A 14,392-nucleotide genomic window follows, 5' to 3' on the forward strand; every position below is an offset into this window, starting at 1 on the left:
GGATGCATTTCAGCTTTCCTAAGAACTCTTGACACTGAAGACCTTGAAATGCCGACCTTGCCGCTTATATACATCACGCACGCTGGAATGAGGGTTTGCACACATGAAAGCTAAAATGTCTCCTTCAGCCTCTTCACTGATGGTGCCCTTTCTGTGCCGCGTCTTCTTGAAGCCACCTGTTCCTTTTTGCGTCAAGTAACTCCTCATAATTGTGTTCGCGCTAGGTCTTTCCCCACATTTTCAATTTCGGTATACCTTGGCAGGTTTCCTCTTGTCACCCCGTGCCAGACCATGTTCGCCTTCTGCTCGCTTGAGTACGGCATGCTTTAGGCACTGCAAACAAATTCTTTGGAAACGGTTGCGCGTCACGGCAGTAATAGACAGTCGCGCTCACATGCATCTTGCCACTGGCACAGCTTGGAAGAAAAGCGGCGTTGTAAGAAATGATGCTCTCTCTCGCACAGGTTCAAGATGTATGATGCATGTTTTGTGTGTATTTTTTCTATACCGCATCGACTTGAACGCTGGAAAAAAATTGCTCTTCTCGTCATATCGGAATAAACGGCTGATGACGGCGCGTTCTTCGGCGACAGGAGCGAGCGGCTGCTGACGGAGCGCTTTTTTGGAGCGCCGTCGCCAGCCGCTGCCGGTAATGTCAGAGCCGAGCAAATGTTCAAGCTCTTTCTGGTAAGTGAAGGAAAGGCGCGTCGCTGGCGATGTTTTTACAAATAACTAAAGAGAGCGCTGTAATCGGGGCGCATTCGGGCGCACACAGCGGGCTTTGAGGAGAAGCTCAGGAACATGGCTAAAAATAAATGGGCGGCTAAAGCGCAGAAGTTTTACCTGAAAATCGTAGACGCGCAATGGAAGAAGAGGTCAAGAAAGTTGGCAATTATGCATAAGGTCATTGAAAGTGAAAATATACAACCAGGTGTCCATAGAACAATAATAATTATGGGTTTTTACGTGACAAAACCACTACCTGATTATGAGGCACGCCGTAGAGGAGGACTCCGGAAATTTCTACCACCTAGTGTTCTTTAACGTGCACCTAAATCCAAGTACACGGGTGTTTTCGCATTTCGCCCCCATCGTAATGCGGCCGCCATGGCCGGGATTCGATCCCGCGACCACGTGCTCAGCAGCCCAACACCAAAGCCACTGAGCAACCGCGGCGGCTGAGTCCATAGAAATAAAGCGATAAATAGAGGTAGCGAATTCGATGCTATCCACAGAAACGAGAAAGACCGTGGAGATAGAAAATAATGAGAAAAAATTAATTAGAAGACGGAATCTGTACCATAACACGAAGGGAAGTGCTTTTCTATTTGAGGCTCGAGCTGGTTGCCTAAGGACAAAATATACCGGAGCAAGTATTCGCAATTAGATGAGGCATGTGTATGCTGCAGCGAAAATTCGGAGACCACTCTGCGCATCCTAATGGAATGCGAAGAGTTTCACACAGCGAAACCAGTACGTAACGCACAATTTCCAGAAGCGCTTGTATTTAGAGCAGACCGAAGTATCAACCACTCAGCAGTCGAAATAAGCTGGAGACGTTTACCCCCGTATGCAGAAATGCAACTTAAGTTGAAGCCCATGCTTGACTTGATTTGAGTGACGCCTATCGGGAACGCGCTGAAGGAAACGCAGTGAGCGTCTTTGGGCACGTTAACGCCAGGCGTCATCTAAATCAAGTCAAGCATGTGCTTCGACTTAAGTTGCATTTCTGCATACGGGGGTTAGAGTATTGGTGGAAAAAAACTAGGGAAGAAACTGATACGACCAGATCACATACAGGCATGGCACAATAAGGTAGATAGGAATAAATAGATGTACACAAGAATATTAAAAATTAAATCATCGATAACATACCTGAGTAACTCAAGCCGGCTAGGTGACGATTAGTCCCCGCCCCGTCTTAAAGGGGATAGTATCGAATCGTAATATTCATCATCAGTTGTAAAATGCGTGTTATAGTTTCTAAAAGTTGTTTAATTTAGGAACTTGGACAATCTTTCAATTTCACAGCTCACTATTGCTGAATAAATTGTTCTTGAACGATCTGTTTATTGAGCTACCGTCACTTACAGTTTCTGCAGTTTTCACAATACTGTGCTATAGAAAGCGGACTCTCCCTCTAGGGAGGAATTGCCTGCATTCGTGATCCAGAAACATGATCGCCTTTCACGGATCGCGATCACGATTCGACAGTGACTGTATAGAAGTGCACGTATCCGAATCAAGCTTAATCGGGATCGGTCAGCCGCTGAGTCTTTCTTACATGGCGACGACTGTGCTTTCCTTATGGGTTTGCCTACTTTCCGCGTAGATGTTGCACACACTTATTTTGTGTGCTTCAACAGTCATTTCTTGCTGATGGTTGTCATCATTCTTTCAGACCAAGCATGCGTGATGAAAAGCGGTGAGCGCTAATCAGAAGACGCGGATGCTAACTCGGGATGTATTCTGCATTTGAGGAAAGCGTAAAACGTGCGACAGTGTCGCGTTTGCGAGAACTGAAAAGGGAATTGTAAACAAAAAGCACTAAAATATTCGTTGTATGTGGAGAATTCCACGTATCGTTTCAAATGATGTGCTGGAAATAAATGAAACAATTCTCTTCTCTATTTTGCACGTAAAGAAACTCAGTTCCCTTCCACTCTGCGAAGAAGGATGACCAGTGAAGTTTGGTATGTGGGCCTCTTAATGACGAACTGCACCTCCACCGCGCGTCGACCCGGCATTGCGCTATCTTCGGGATCGGCCCACGTATGAGGATAGCTTAACGCCTGCTTCACGTCCGCCGCGGGTCGGCGCGGCATTGCTCTATGTCCGGGTTTGACCCACGTATTGGGATTTTTTTGCTTATGACACGAAACTTTCCTTGGATGGTAGAGGTATACAGCTTCGCTGTAAAAACGTGAACGCCATTGTGGAACTAATTTTAGCAGTGGTGCCACTGGTGCACTTTGTTCCTGTAGCCTTCGTTTTATAGCCCTAAAAGGCAGCAGATCTAGTGTGCCTGGTTGTAATCTACTCGTATATAAAGCGAAGCTTACGAGGCATTGTTCATGCGCACTTTGCCATCTGCTTCAAAGATTCCCCGAACAACCTCCGCATTGCAATGTACCTTTGAACGCAGCCAGCGTTACAGGTCTTGAAAGAGGCAAGCTGGCTTTCGGCGCCGTTTCCTTAAGGTATCAGACCTGCCCTTGGACGTGCAGATGCGTCGGTGAACGTGGTTTCCAGGCGGCGCAATGCATGCCCAACATGAGGCCATCTCCTCCAGTGGCGTCAGTCCCATATCATTGCGGCTCTAGGCGTCCCGGCCTCCTCACGGTCTCCCCCAGCGGTGTGGCCACCATCCTGCAGCCGAGTGTGCGCTCTTGGGCAAGAATGCATGAGCAGCCACAGCAGCAGCAAGCGGCAGCCATGGTCACAAAGACAGGCACAAAAAAGGTCCGCAAAAAAGGTCCGCTTTGCAAACCTCTCAGCGGTTTTAATCCTCTCTAGGGTATGAGCCCTCTTTGTGAACTCAACGAGTCGTTTTGACACTTTACCGCTTTTCTTATGCTATTATTGAAGTAATTCTTGTTGCATATTTTTTTTCTCCGACACCGGGCGATTCGGACCATCTCATTTGTATTTTTTGTATGTTGTACGCTTACTGCTGATGTTGCATTTATTAGAATATTGTGACGTGGTAGTGACGGTAAAGAAGGCAGCAAAACTTTGATCAACGAAACTAGCGCTTTATTGGGCGCACTTGCGCCCTCCAAAGCAGGCTACACTCGAAAAACCATAGCGGCGAATACATTCGGCGATCGTCGAAAAATCTGATGAGCGGGTCAAGCGCGTCGGCTTTATGCATCAGTGGTCAAATGTTCCAGAGTAATCGCTGGGACCCGCGTGCCTTCCTCAAGCTTCTACATTATTCTCGTCGCGCACACATGCAATAAGATTACACAAGGTTCGGTAACAGACAGCGGATGGAACAATCGATAACATTCCCCAAACTTCCGATACATGCAGGCGCGTCCTGAGCTGTGCGATAACATTTGTTAGGCGGGGAAACGTGTCATCCGATAAAGATAAGTACACGTGTCAATGCCCCCCTCTTAAAAAGCATCCACCCGATGCTGCAAACAAACAAAAGCAATAAAGAAAAGCACTCTCAGCAAAAAAAAAACAAAATAAGAAAGTTCGTCAGCGTCCGTAAATGGGTTTAAGACGCACCACGTGGACCACTTCAGATCGTGCGCGGCGCCGCTGTGAATGCGAAATGTCGTCTGGCACGACCTCATAGTCCAGTGCGCCAATACGTCGAATAACCTTGTAGAGTCCGAAATAGCGTCGCAATAGTTTGTCACTCAGTGCTCGCCGGCGTATCGGAGTCCAAACCCAAACGCGGTCGCCTGGCTGGTACTCGACGAAGCGTCATCGGAGGTTGTAGTGTCGGCTGGCGGTACGCTGCTGGTTGTTGATCCGTAGGCGGCGAGCTGTCGGGCTTCTTCGCCGCGGAGGAGATAGGTAGCGACGTCAAGATTCTCCCCGTAAGTGATGTCGTCGAGCGTCGTCGTCGGGTTCCTGCCGTAAACCAGCCTCAACAGGGTGATCTTTGTTGTTTCTTGCACCGCCCTGTTGTAAGCGAAGGTTACGTACGGCGGGATGGCATCCCAGGTCTTGTGTTCGACGTCGATGTACAGTCTCTTTCACACTTAAGGCCAAGATATAGTCCGGCGTTCTCGGCGCGCCAGGCCGCGGCAGGCGAAGTCGGATACGCTGCGCTAGCGACGCCAGGGGTGCAAGAAATTTGCTTCCTCTAGAGTTCGGCGTGCGCGCGCAGCTCGAGGCTGGCGCCATCTGTGCGTCCGGGAGCGCAACTTCGCCGCGGCGAACAGCTGTTTACATGGCGCATGCGCGTCGTTCGGGTAGCGCGCGCGCTTCTCGTTCCGCGCGCTGTTTGTGCGCTAAAATGAAAACTTTTGCGGGATGGTGTTAACTTGTCCTGACGGCCAGAAAAAAAAAACATAAGGTTTTACGTGCGAAAACCACTTTCTTTCTGACCTGGGCTTCTTTAACGTGTACCTAAATCTAAGCACACGGGTGTTTTTCGCATTTCGCCCCCATCGAAATGCGGCCGCCGTGCCTGACAGCCAGAACATCGCACTCATGTTGCTAGTACTTCGGCTACGTCAAAAACGGAAGCGGACCATGTATGTACATGCGAAAGCTATTCGACAAGCGCCCTCAACTCGGCGACTACCACCAGCTAGTACAGGAGCTGCGAAATGCAGCTTACCTGTGGCGAGACCACACTGCTTTCGTATAGCTTCCCACGCGTTGTTCTTGCGCTCTGTGTCGCGGTGGTCCATGCTTTTCACATCGTATACACATGGAAGGTTGCAAATCGCTTCAAGCAGGCGTCCTCACTCGCGCTGTCATCCCACACGGATGTTCAAAAAACCACAGCCGCACTGTCAGTACGCGCACCGCAGGCCGCCATTCTGCCTTCTGCTCGCTGCCGCTGCAGCGCGCAGTGCATTCTGGTCTAGCGGCAGCCGCGTGAAATAGAACACGCTCTATGTCCGCGCCGGCGGCGTTGTGCTCGCCAAGCGCGCCTAAGCACGCCGGCTACGCCGGGACGCTGGAATGTAGAGTGCGCGCTTTTCACCGACGTCGCTTATCCGCGCCGCGCGTGGCCGCGCGCGCGCGTTACGCCGGACTATTAGCCCCGAGAACGAACACGAGCGGCGCTGCGAGCGCCGCTCGCGTGACGTCAGGGCACGGACTCGCGCCTGTCGTCTGCTACAGTTCGGGCGTTTTCCGGGCGCTTTCTGCGGTGTTTTCGTTTGTTCGCCCTCGTTCTCTCTCCTTGTATACTTATGGTGGTCGTCTCAAATATATTTTTGCGACGTCTTCCTTTGCGAACATTTATTCAAAGAGCTAATTTTTTAGACAACAATGCAGCTCTCGAAGGCAACGCTACAGTGCCAGCCGAAGCGACGCAGACCAGCCCATTGCGGGTTTTTCATGCGCGGATCGACAATCGCAAAAGCATAACCTATAGGAATCCAGTTATGATACCATACCTGCCGCGGTGCAACAAGTATGTCACAAAGCTGGCTATATATGACTTCTACAGCAGTTACGTTGATTTTATTCCGCTAAAACAGGTTTGCTCACGACGAGTAGTTCATGGTATAATATCGAATTTTTGCATTTCCTCACAGAAACGCTCGGCAGTAGCACGGTGACTTAACTAATACTGGCTTAGATTCTACACGCCTCATTTGCTTCTTTAACTGCTTGTCAACATTGGGCGGTTCTTCACGGGTTTATTTTTTTTAAGCGGCGGAAATTTGAAGTAAAGTTAATGAAGGCTTACAGCTATTTACAGAGTACAAATAGGAACGTACCAATATATATTCCCTTTTCCGTGCTACACGTTCAACTCACCTCTTTAGAGCGCGTTTGTTAATGATTAATAATGCATGTTATGTTCCTCTTTTTTTGTCTATGTTACCAAGTGTATATCATTTATTTATTTCAATGCCGCAGTGTGTTTTGCATTGTTATCGTGGAAATATTTCACTGTGCTTTCATATATTGTATAACTGCAATGTTTTATGGCCACTATATGAATGTAATTTATATGGCGCTTGATGTGTTACCCCATGCAGCCATATTGTACCTAAGAGGGTGAGGTTACCTCAAGCCGTGTCTGTGCGGCTTTTTTCCCTCATCCACCTCCATTTACCACTCCTCTGTACATGTGTGTGTGTAAATGGAAATTAATAAATCAAATCAAATCAAACTCACCTGAGAAATTTACTGGTGCTTGTTGCTTGAGGAATATACATGACGAATCTGTTTGGCAAACTGACACAGGCTGCTCGGCCCAATTTGTTTAGTGAAGTATGCCTGCTGGACCGCATAGCTGCAGCCAGAAAGCAGTCGAAGCGTCAATGACTAGTAGTATGGGACATATTGAAGATATCGAAATTTCCCCTGTGGAGGGTCAGAAATCAAGTGAAAGTATATGCAAGGCTTGTGGTGTTTTCTTTATGAATGTTTGCGATTGGATTGGAGCAAACTTAAATTAGCCTGCAAGGTTCTCTTTTTTGTACCGACGAAGGGAATAGTTATCCGTTTGTATAATTAAATAACGCTGGATCGAGACATGGTGAGACAAAAGGTGCTTGCATTTTCCTTTTGTAGGCAATCTAAGCTGCGTAGTAGTAGCTCGAGAATACTTTAGCCATTCCAGTTGGCGCTGTAAAAAAATGCTTTATGGTTTTAATTCGAAGTTGAAGTGAACTGATGGGTTTCGCGAACATAGCGTGCCTCGCCATACGGACAGTCGATTGCTACCGTTACGTGATCAGGGGTGTGCCATATTGTCGATAAAGGCTACTGAGGGCCACTATGATACATTTCATCACTTTCAATTGAGTTATGAAATCTCAATTGTGATGAAGTGATGAAGATCTAAACAACGAAACTTTTCTCTCAGGTGATTGCTACTATGGTGTTTGTGAATTAACTATGTAAATACTCTACATGACGCGCCGTCGTGTTAGCAGCCATGAGCAATTCGTTTTTTGGAGGCCTGTTTCAGAGGGGCATGAAAGTAGCAGCAAACATTTTCATAAGAAATGCACGCCTAACTATTTTTTTACGCATTAATGAATGACCATATTTGAATAGAACACACCAGAGTAATAGGAATCATGATGACAGCTTCGCTGGGCAGTGTCTTTCTAACATCGGATAACATGTTGACACCAATTACCAAATTTTTCTTCCACGTAAAATGCAATACCTCTCATAGCTAAACACTAAAGGAATGTTAAGTGTTTAGCGAAGCATCATACACAACTTCGCGCGTTGAATTTGCAGATATTCTTTTTTTAGTCAAAATTTACCGATAGACACGGCGCATATATCCATTGCAAAAACTAGCAGACCCCTTTAACGCTACTTAGCTTGCGATATCCAAGCCGCAAAGTTTCTCGATTCACACGCTTTTGAAGAAGAAACTGTGGTTAAGGTATGGCAGCTGAAAGAAGCCGACTTATTCTTCAATACGTACGGCTCGAGCCACCTATACCCCAAGCATACACGAAGGGAACAAGCGCGCGCGGCAGCCGAGCGAGCCGGAGCGAGCGGCGTCCTGGCCGTGACGTCACTCGCGAGAGGGCGCCATTCCTCTTTCTCGGGGCTCTTGCCCTTTAGGGGAAAACTCGGAGCGCGTGGCATCGGCGATGCGGCGAGCGCTGGAGTCGCGCGGACGAAGCAACTCGCGCAGGCGCAGACGCTCTAGGGGCGGAATCGTGATCTGCGTCGTCTGCTACGGCGGCGCGCGCTGGCCGCATTGTCGGGAAGAGTGCTACGGTCAGAGGCGGTGTGCGTATTCCATTGTTACTGCGGGAAGTGAGCCGATGTTCCTTATTAAGCGTTGTGCACCGCCAAACTCTGAGCTTTCATTGGCCACATTCGAGTTCTACGAACTTCTTTTGACGACATGCTTCTTTCGTTCTTTCGAAAAGCCGGGGTACTTAGTGCGTGCACGTATATTTGTGTGTGTGTGTTACCGTAACACCGTGTGTTACCGTTACGCTGTGTGTGTTACCGTAACACGCAGCGATAAGAAAGGGACACCGAACTGTGCGCGCAACGTGCTCGGTCTTTATTTGGCGCGAAAGGAAAACAGAACACTCAATATAATGACCATGCGAGTCGAACACGGTGAAAGAAACGGATAAGGATAAAAGAATACTTTAGGTTTAGGCATTGAGCTGAAAGTGTTTCTTCTCGACAATAGTTCTTTACACAAGACAGGCTCTGTCAGCCGACAAGGAAATGCACGCGGCACGCTCCGAACATCACTTAGTATCTCGTCACGTCTCCAGCGGCAGCGATGACAGTGCTACATGTACAGTGGTACATGTACAGTGGATGTACAGTGGTACATGAACGTAAAGCACCTCCACCAGATGTCACGTGGTAGTGACGGTGAAGGAGGTAGCAAAACTTTGGTTAACGAAACTAGCATTTTATTGGGACAACTTGTGCCCTCAAAGGCAGGCTACACTCCAAGAACGATAGCGGCGAATACACTCGGCGATCGTCAGAAAATCTGATGAGGGGGTCAAGCGCATCGGCTTTTATACATCAGTCGTCGAATGTTCCAGAGTAATCACTGGGACCCGCGTGCATTCCACAAAGTTCTACATTATTCGCGTCCCGCACACATGCAATTAGATTAGACAAGACTCGGTCACAGACAGCGGATGAAACCATGGATAACATTCCAGAAACTTCCAATACATGCAGGCGCGTCTTGCGCTGTGCGATAACATTTGTTAGGCGGGGAAGCGTGTCGCCCGATAAATACAAGTACACGTGTCAATATAGTGTATTCATCGACTGCCTTTAGCATTAATACCATGCACTGTAATTATGTTTATTTTGGATCTGCGCTCACAATATGTCTGAGATTATTGTTTAGTCTGTCATGCGCAATTTCTAATTTTTTATGTATTTGGCCTTGCATGCATCCTTACATTGCTGTATATGCCTGTCCCTCCCATTTGTCCTGGGCCGGGGTCCTCGCCAAGCCCATGTAGCCGCGTTTTGACCACGGCCCTCACCGTCCCGGACATTGGACTAGAGTTTTAACTGATTTTTGGTGCAATTGGAGAGGCGCGATAGGTGGGCAAGACGCGCCCGAACCGTTAAGTCGTAGGTTTTTTCACAGCAATAAAAAAATGTTGTTGAGTTTACATGTTAAAATTCTTTACTCTTTACATTTCTTTTCAGAACATTTCTTTCCACTATGTGACAAAGGGCTGCGATGAAGATAGACAGCGCCCAGTGTTGCTTATGTTGCATGGTTTTCTTGATTTCTGGTTCATATGGAACAGGCTGATACCGGAACTAAGCAACGAATTCTGGTAAGTACAACATCAGATCAAATCATTTGTCGACAGCGTCCCACAACAAAGTGCCAGCTCTGGCAAAAAATATGAACAAAGTGGGGCCGGTCTTTAATTTATCAGTGCGACAGAAACATCCATGCATAAATATTTGAGCCCTGACGTAGAAGAGCAATGTTACATTGCTCTTCTACGTCAGGTAAACCCTTTGGTAACCAGAACTCCTGTATTTGAGCCAGTTTTCCAGGAGGAAATATTACCATGCCCCAATCTCAGGGCTTTTGTTCAATTATATGTTCCACATAAGGGTCAATGCTTGCCAAAGGAGTTCTCGAACTCGGGCAAGAAAGAGAAGCGTCGAAGTTAAAGCCATGCCTTTATTACCTAACTTGATAAATCGTTTTTCACGTTGCTAAGCTATTTTGCGGCATGCATTTACCGGTGTTAGCTACAGCGGCAGCCTAAATGACGAGGGCGATTGCCACGCGCCGGGCCGCTCAAGGCAATTTTCGTGTATTCACGGGCATCTCTCACCCTGGGAAAAACACTGTTATGTAGGACTTATTGAGAAACAGAAAGCTGTATCAGTAGTTTCTCATGTTGCTCTACAATTTACTCATTGGCACTTTTTGTCTAATTATAAATTTGAGAAGTTGTACAATTAAATAAGACTAACTACCTATTTAGGCGGTATGCAAAAATATTCTGAGTATTCCCAAGCGACCACAAGCAACATCACTTTAGTTCCGTCCAGCTACGCGAAACCTGCATATATTTAAAGTTTGGCTCAAGGTATGTGAAACACCGTATATGAAGTAGCAAATACCGTTACAATCTTACCTCTTCACATACACTTACACTGTTTCTAGTATGAACACCGTTTATAACCGCTAGTCGTGAAAAGACTCAATAGACAAACCATTACCTATATCATACATCAAGATTAGGCGGGAACGTTGGTCGATTGGAGCTTCACATTCAATGTAGCTGTAGGTAGGCAAATCACCAGTGTGAAATCACGAGAGTATTTACGATCTTACCACGCTTGCACAATCGGCAGAAGTCTGCGGCATGTTCATGAGATCGTACAGTACTGATATAACTCAACAATGTAATTGTGTGGAGGTATTCCTTGTAGGGACGATTTTCTTACTGCAAACCGAACGATCGGCCACAGTGGTGAAATTCACATAGGTGCTTGTCGATTAAATATTGTTCCGATACTTTCGAAAACATAGGCTGTCATTTGGTCTCTAGAAAAACACTGCGACTGCAACAAAACTATATTTAGCTGCCTATAATATTGGTGTTTCCCAGCCAAAACTAAATATTATGAAGATATTGTCATGAAAGAAATTCCCAGCTTTGCATCAACAGTTTGCTGACCTTGCTTAGCCGCCTTGTTCTCTTTCAGGCAGTTAGGCTTTGCTTTTGTAAACTAATTAGCTCGAATGCCCTTTTTGTTCTCAGACATCTTTTTAGACATCACTAAGGCGAGAGTAAAGCTGCCTAGAGATGTTTCTTCGGCCCACTTTCTACTATGCAACATTACGAAGTAGACGTTTCTGTCATTTCACACGTTTCTGAACACTTGCTTTTTGTTGTAGATAATCAACCTTTGAATTTACCGGATCTTGCATAGAATACTTAGCTATTCTCGTAACCAGAATAGAGATATAATAACATTACACTTAGACGATATTGCAGTGTCAGTATTGCTTCTGTCATTTAACGCCACACGCGCCAGCCAAAAACTTCAACCTTCCACATGTTTTTGCCCGATGCAATTTAGTGGCTCTATAAAGATGCCTTCCCTAGATATTGCACGAAAAATCCTTGTCTACGTGAGCACTCTTATAACTGTATCCTTAAGAGCAAAACAATATCTGCAAAAAAATTGAAAGAAAGAAGCCTTGCCCAGAGGAAGGCCTCAATTTTCTTTCCGCAACGTAGACTATTTATGCTCTAGTATACATTTTCCCTTTCAAGCTGCGAGTGTTTACATTTTGTACGTTTAATTGCGTGCAAAAATGCAACTTGAAGAACTTCTCATTAAAGATCTTTAGATTATCTACAATTGTTTGTTTGCTATTTATGGCGGTCCTATATGCAAAATCGACTGAAATATTGGACATGCAAGAACTGCGACACATGGGTGAAAAACTCGCAAGATGGTTGCTAGTGCGCAACGCGAATACTTTGGCATTAGCTGTATGCTGCGCACTAGGAGTTTTCTTTCTCGGTGGCAAGCTCGGCGAACGACTGGGGGAGGGGGGGGGGGGGGTCTTATGGTACTATGGCCTCCGTGACATTCCAGTGCAAATGATCTTTTAGAGCACTCTCGCTTAAACTACTAAGCTACTCTCCAGTGATCGAGTGCTGGATAGCTTACTCAGCAAACATTGGCGCAGCAATGGCATTGACATGACCATAATAGGATGAATCTGAAATCACGACGACGATATAGCGACGATGGTACGACGACGACTGTAAAAGAACGATGGAGGGACGACGGTTGTATGCCGAGAATCGGGCGTAGCTGGAGTGATGATGTTGGTGGAATGACCGCCATGGCATAACAAGGATTGCATCAGAATTACTGCATGACGACACTTCTATGACGACTGTGCACTAACGAATCTAAAAGGGCTACGATGGCATACCGACAACAGTGACGACAGCATGATAACATTGGGATGACAACAGTGTCAGGTCGACGAATGCGTGACAACGATGGCGTAACGTGGCCTAACAGCTACTGTATGACGACGACTCTTTGCCGAAGATGTGCTGACGATACAGCATAACGAGAATGGGATGACGAAGCTAAAATGACGACGGTGGAACGATCACGACGACATTACTACCGGGGTATGACAACGAATGCATGACGGCACTTGTATGATCACGACGCAGTAGTGATGATGGTATGACTACGGCGTCATAGTCACCATTGAATTGACGAGGTTGGACGTTGCGGAAGTTCGCGAGACTCCAATGCCTCCTTTTATATAACGATCTGAAACTCTTGTGTCGGCTAAGAGGAAGTAGCCACGTTGCACAGATCCTGGATAGTGGAAATAGTTGAAAGTAGTGGAGTGGTCCTGTAACAGAAACTAATTGTCATGATTAGTTACTGGAAATTTTTCTAAATTACGGTAAGTGTTTATCTCGGAAATAAACTCAAAGTACATTCAACATAATTTGAAAAAAATTCATTAACACAGAACAATTGTCTAATATTCTACAAGTTATTTGCAATGCGAACTAATGAAAAACATTCTATGTACACGTAACACCCAGAGCCATATTATGTGTAAGGTATTTAGATGTAGTCAATTTGAACTCAATTTTATTGTTTTTCTACAACGCAGAGTAAAATATGCGAAAAAAGCATTCTGATATCGGCTCCAACATCTTGGAATTAATTACAAAAATAAGTAGAGGAAGCAAAACAATTGAGGTAACACACACGCACCTGCTTAACACACTTAGAAATAATAAGCAATTTACATTAGACAAAGTATATAAAAGAATACAATTCATCTTCCAAGTACAAACGGCGTAATTGAACATTTAAAATTAAGGGAAAGCGCACCAGAATAACAGCAGGCGATGAATGTATCAGTAAACAAAGGAGAGAAGGTCAGGAAAATACAATTATATCGATCTCCGAAAATAGCTGTATCTTTAAGTTCTGTGGTTAAAACGTTACACTCGACTACTCCAAAACTTGAAATTCTCCGCTTACGGTACACATTGCGGGCATTTCGAACCAGTTCTTCGGCGTTACCGCGTGGCATTGCCGTCGCTGGATCCGACGCACAGCTCGCACGGCTATCCGATGCGTCGAGTATCCTGGCATCGATGCCTCCAACATCATCTTGGCTGAGCTGGCCTAACAGTGAAGACAGCCTCCGACCATTGCGACTGAATTGCCCGACCTGCACAGCAATGTCTGCGGAGCGCAGCTGCAGCAGGCGCACTTGGTGAAGGCACGATCTGAGAAAAACTGTGTCTGTCCTTGGTGTTAAGCCCGCTCAGCTCAGCAGTCGCCGCCACGACAACAGGGGCACTGACGTCACCTAACGTCTGCCGCCTCCATGAACCGTGCGCTCCGTCCGGCCTCCAGTTCATTTTCTTCTCCGCACTCGCAGATCGTAGCTGCGCTTGTTCCATCTGTTCCAACTGGACCGGTAGCAGACTCTTCCATCTGCTACCGGTCCTTTGCCGATCGTGTCGGAGCTCCTTGTGCGTTCTTTCGCTTCTCCCTGATCGACTGGGTTCTTCTTAAGCCACTTCTTAATTTTTTACAGCGAAGCTGTATACTTCTATCATACAAGAAAATTTTCATGTCGTAAGCGAAAAACTCCCCATACGTGGGCCGATCACGTACCTAGTGGAATGCCGGGCCGACTTGCGGTGGAAGTGAAGCAAGCATTAAGCAC

General features: G+C 46.4%; 1 protein-coding gene and 1 long non-coding RNA gene across 7 annotated transcripts in view; one reads left to right on the top strand and one right to left on the bottom strand.

Moving 5' to 3' along the window:
- The window catches only part of LOC135917229 (AB hydrolase superfamily protein YfhM-like), a 105,106-nt gene that overhangs the window by 72,432 nt on the left and 18,282 nt on the right, over positions 1–14,392 (top strand). For 3 of the 6 annotated variants that reach the window (XM_065450768.2, XM_065450766.2, XM_065450769.2), the window contains one exon: positions 9,829–9,962. In XM_065450768.2, the coding sequence (XP_065306840.1) occupies positions 9,829–9,962 (134 nt within the window). Of the gene's footprint in view, positions 1–3,145; positions 3,463–9,828; positions 9,963–14,392 lie in introns of all 6 variants that reach the window. The other 3 variants (XM_070522547.1, XM_070522548.1, XM_070522546.1) reach the window with 2 other exon arrangements.
- The window catches only part of LOC139048103 (uncharacterized), a 159,267-nt gene that overhangs the window by 68,868 nt on the left and 76,007 nt on the right, over positions 1–14,392 (bottom strand). The gene's annotated exons all lie outside the window — the stretch shown is intronic.

The sequence above is a fragment of the Dermacentor albipictus genome, chromosome 7, assembly GCF_038994185.2.
Source record: "Dermacentor albipictus isolate Rhodes 1998 colony chromosome 7, USDA_Dalb.pri_finalv2, whole genome shotgun sequence".
NCBI lineage: Eukaryota > Metazoa > Arthropoda > Arachnida > Ixodida > Ixodidae > Dermacentor > Dermacentor albipictus.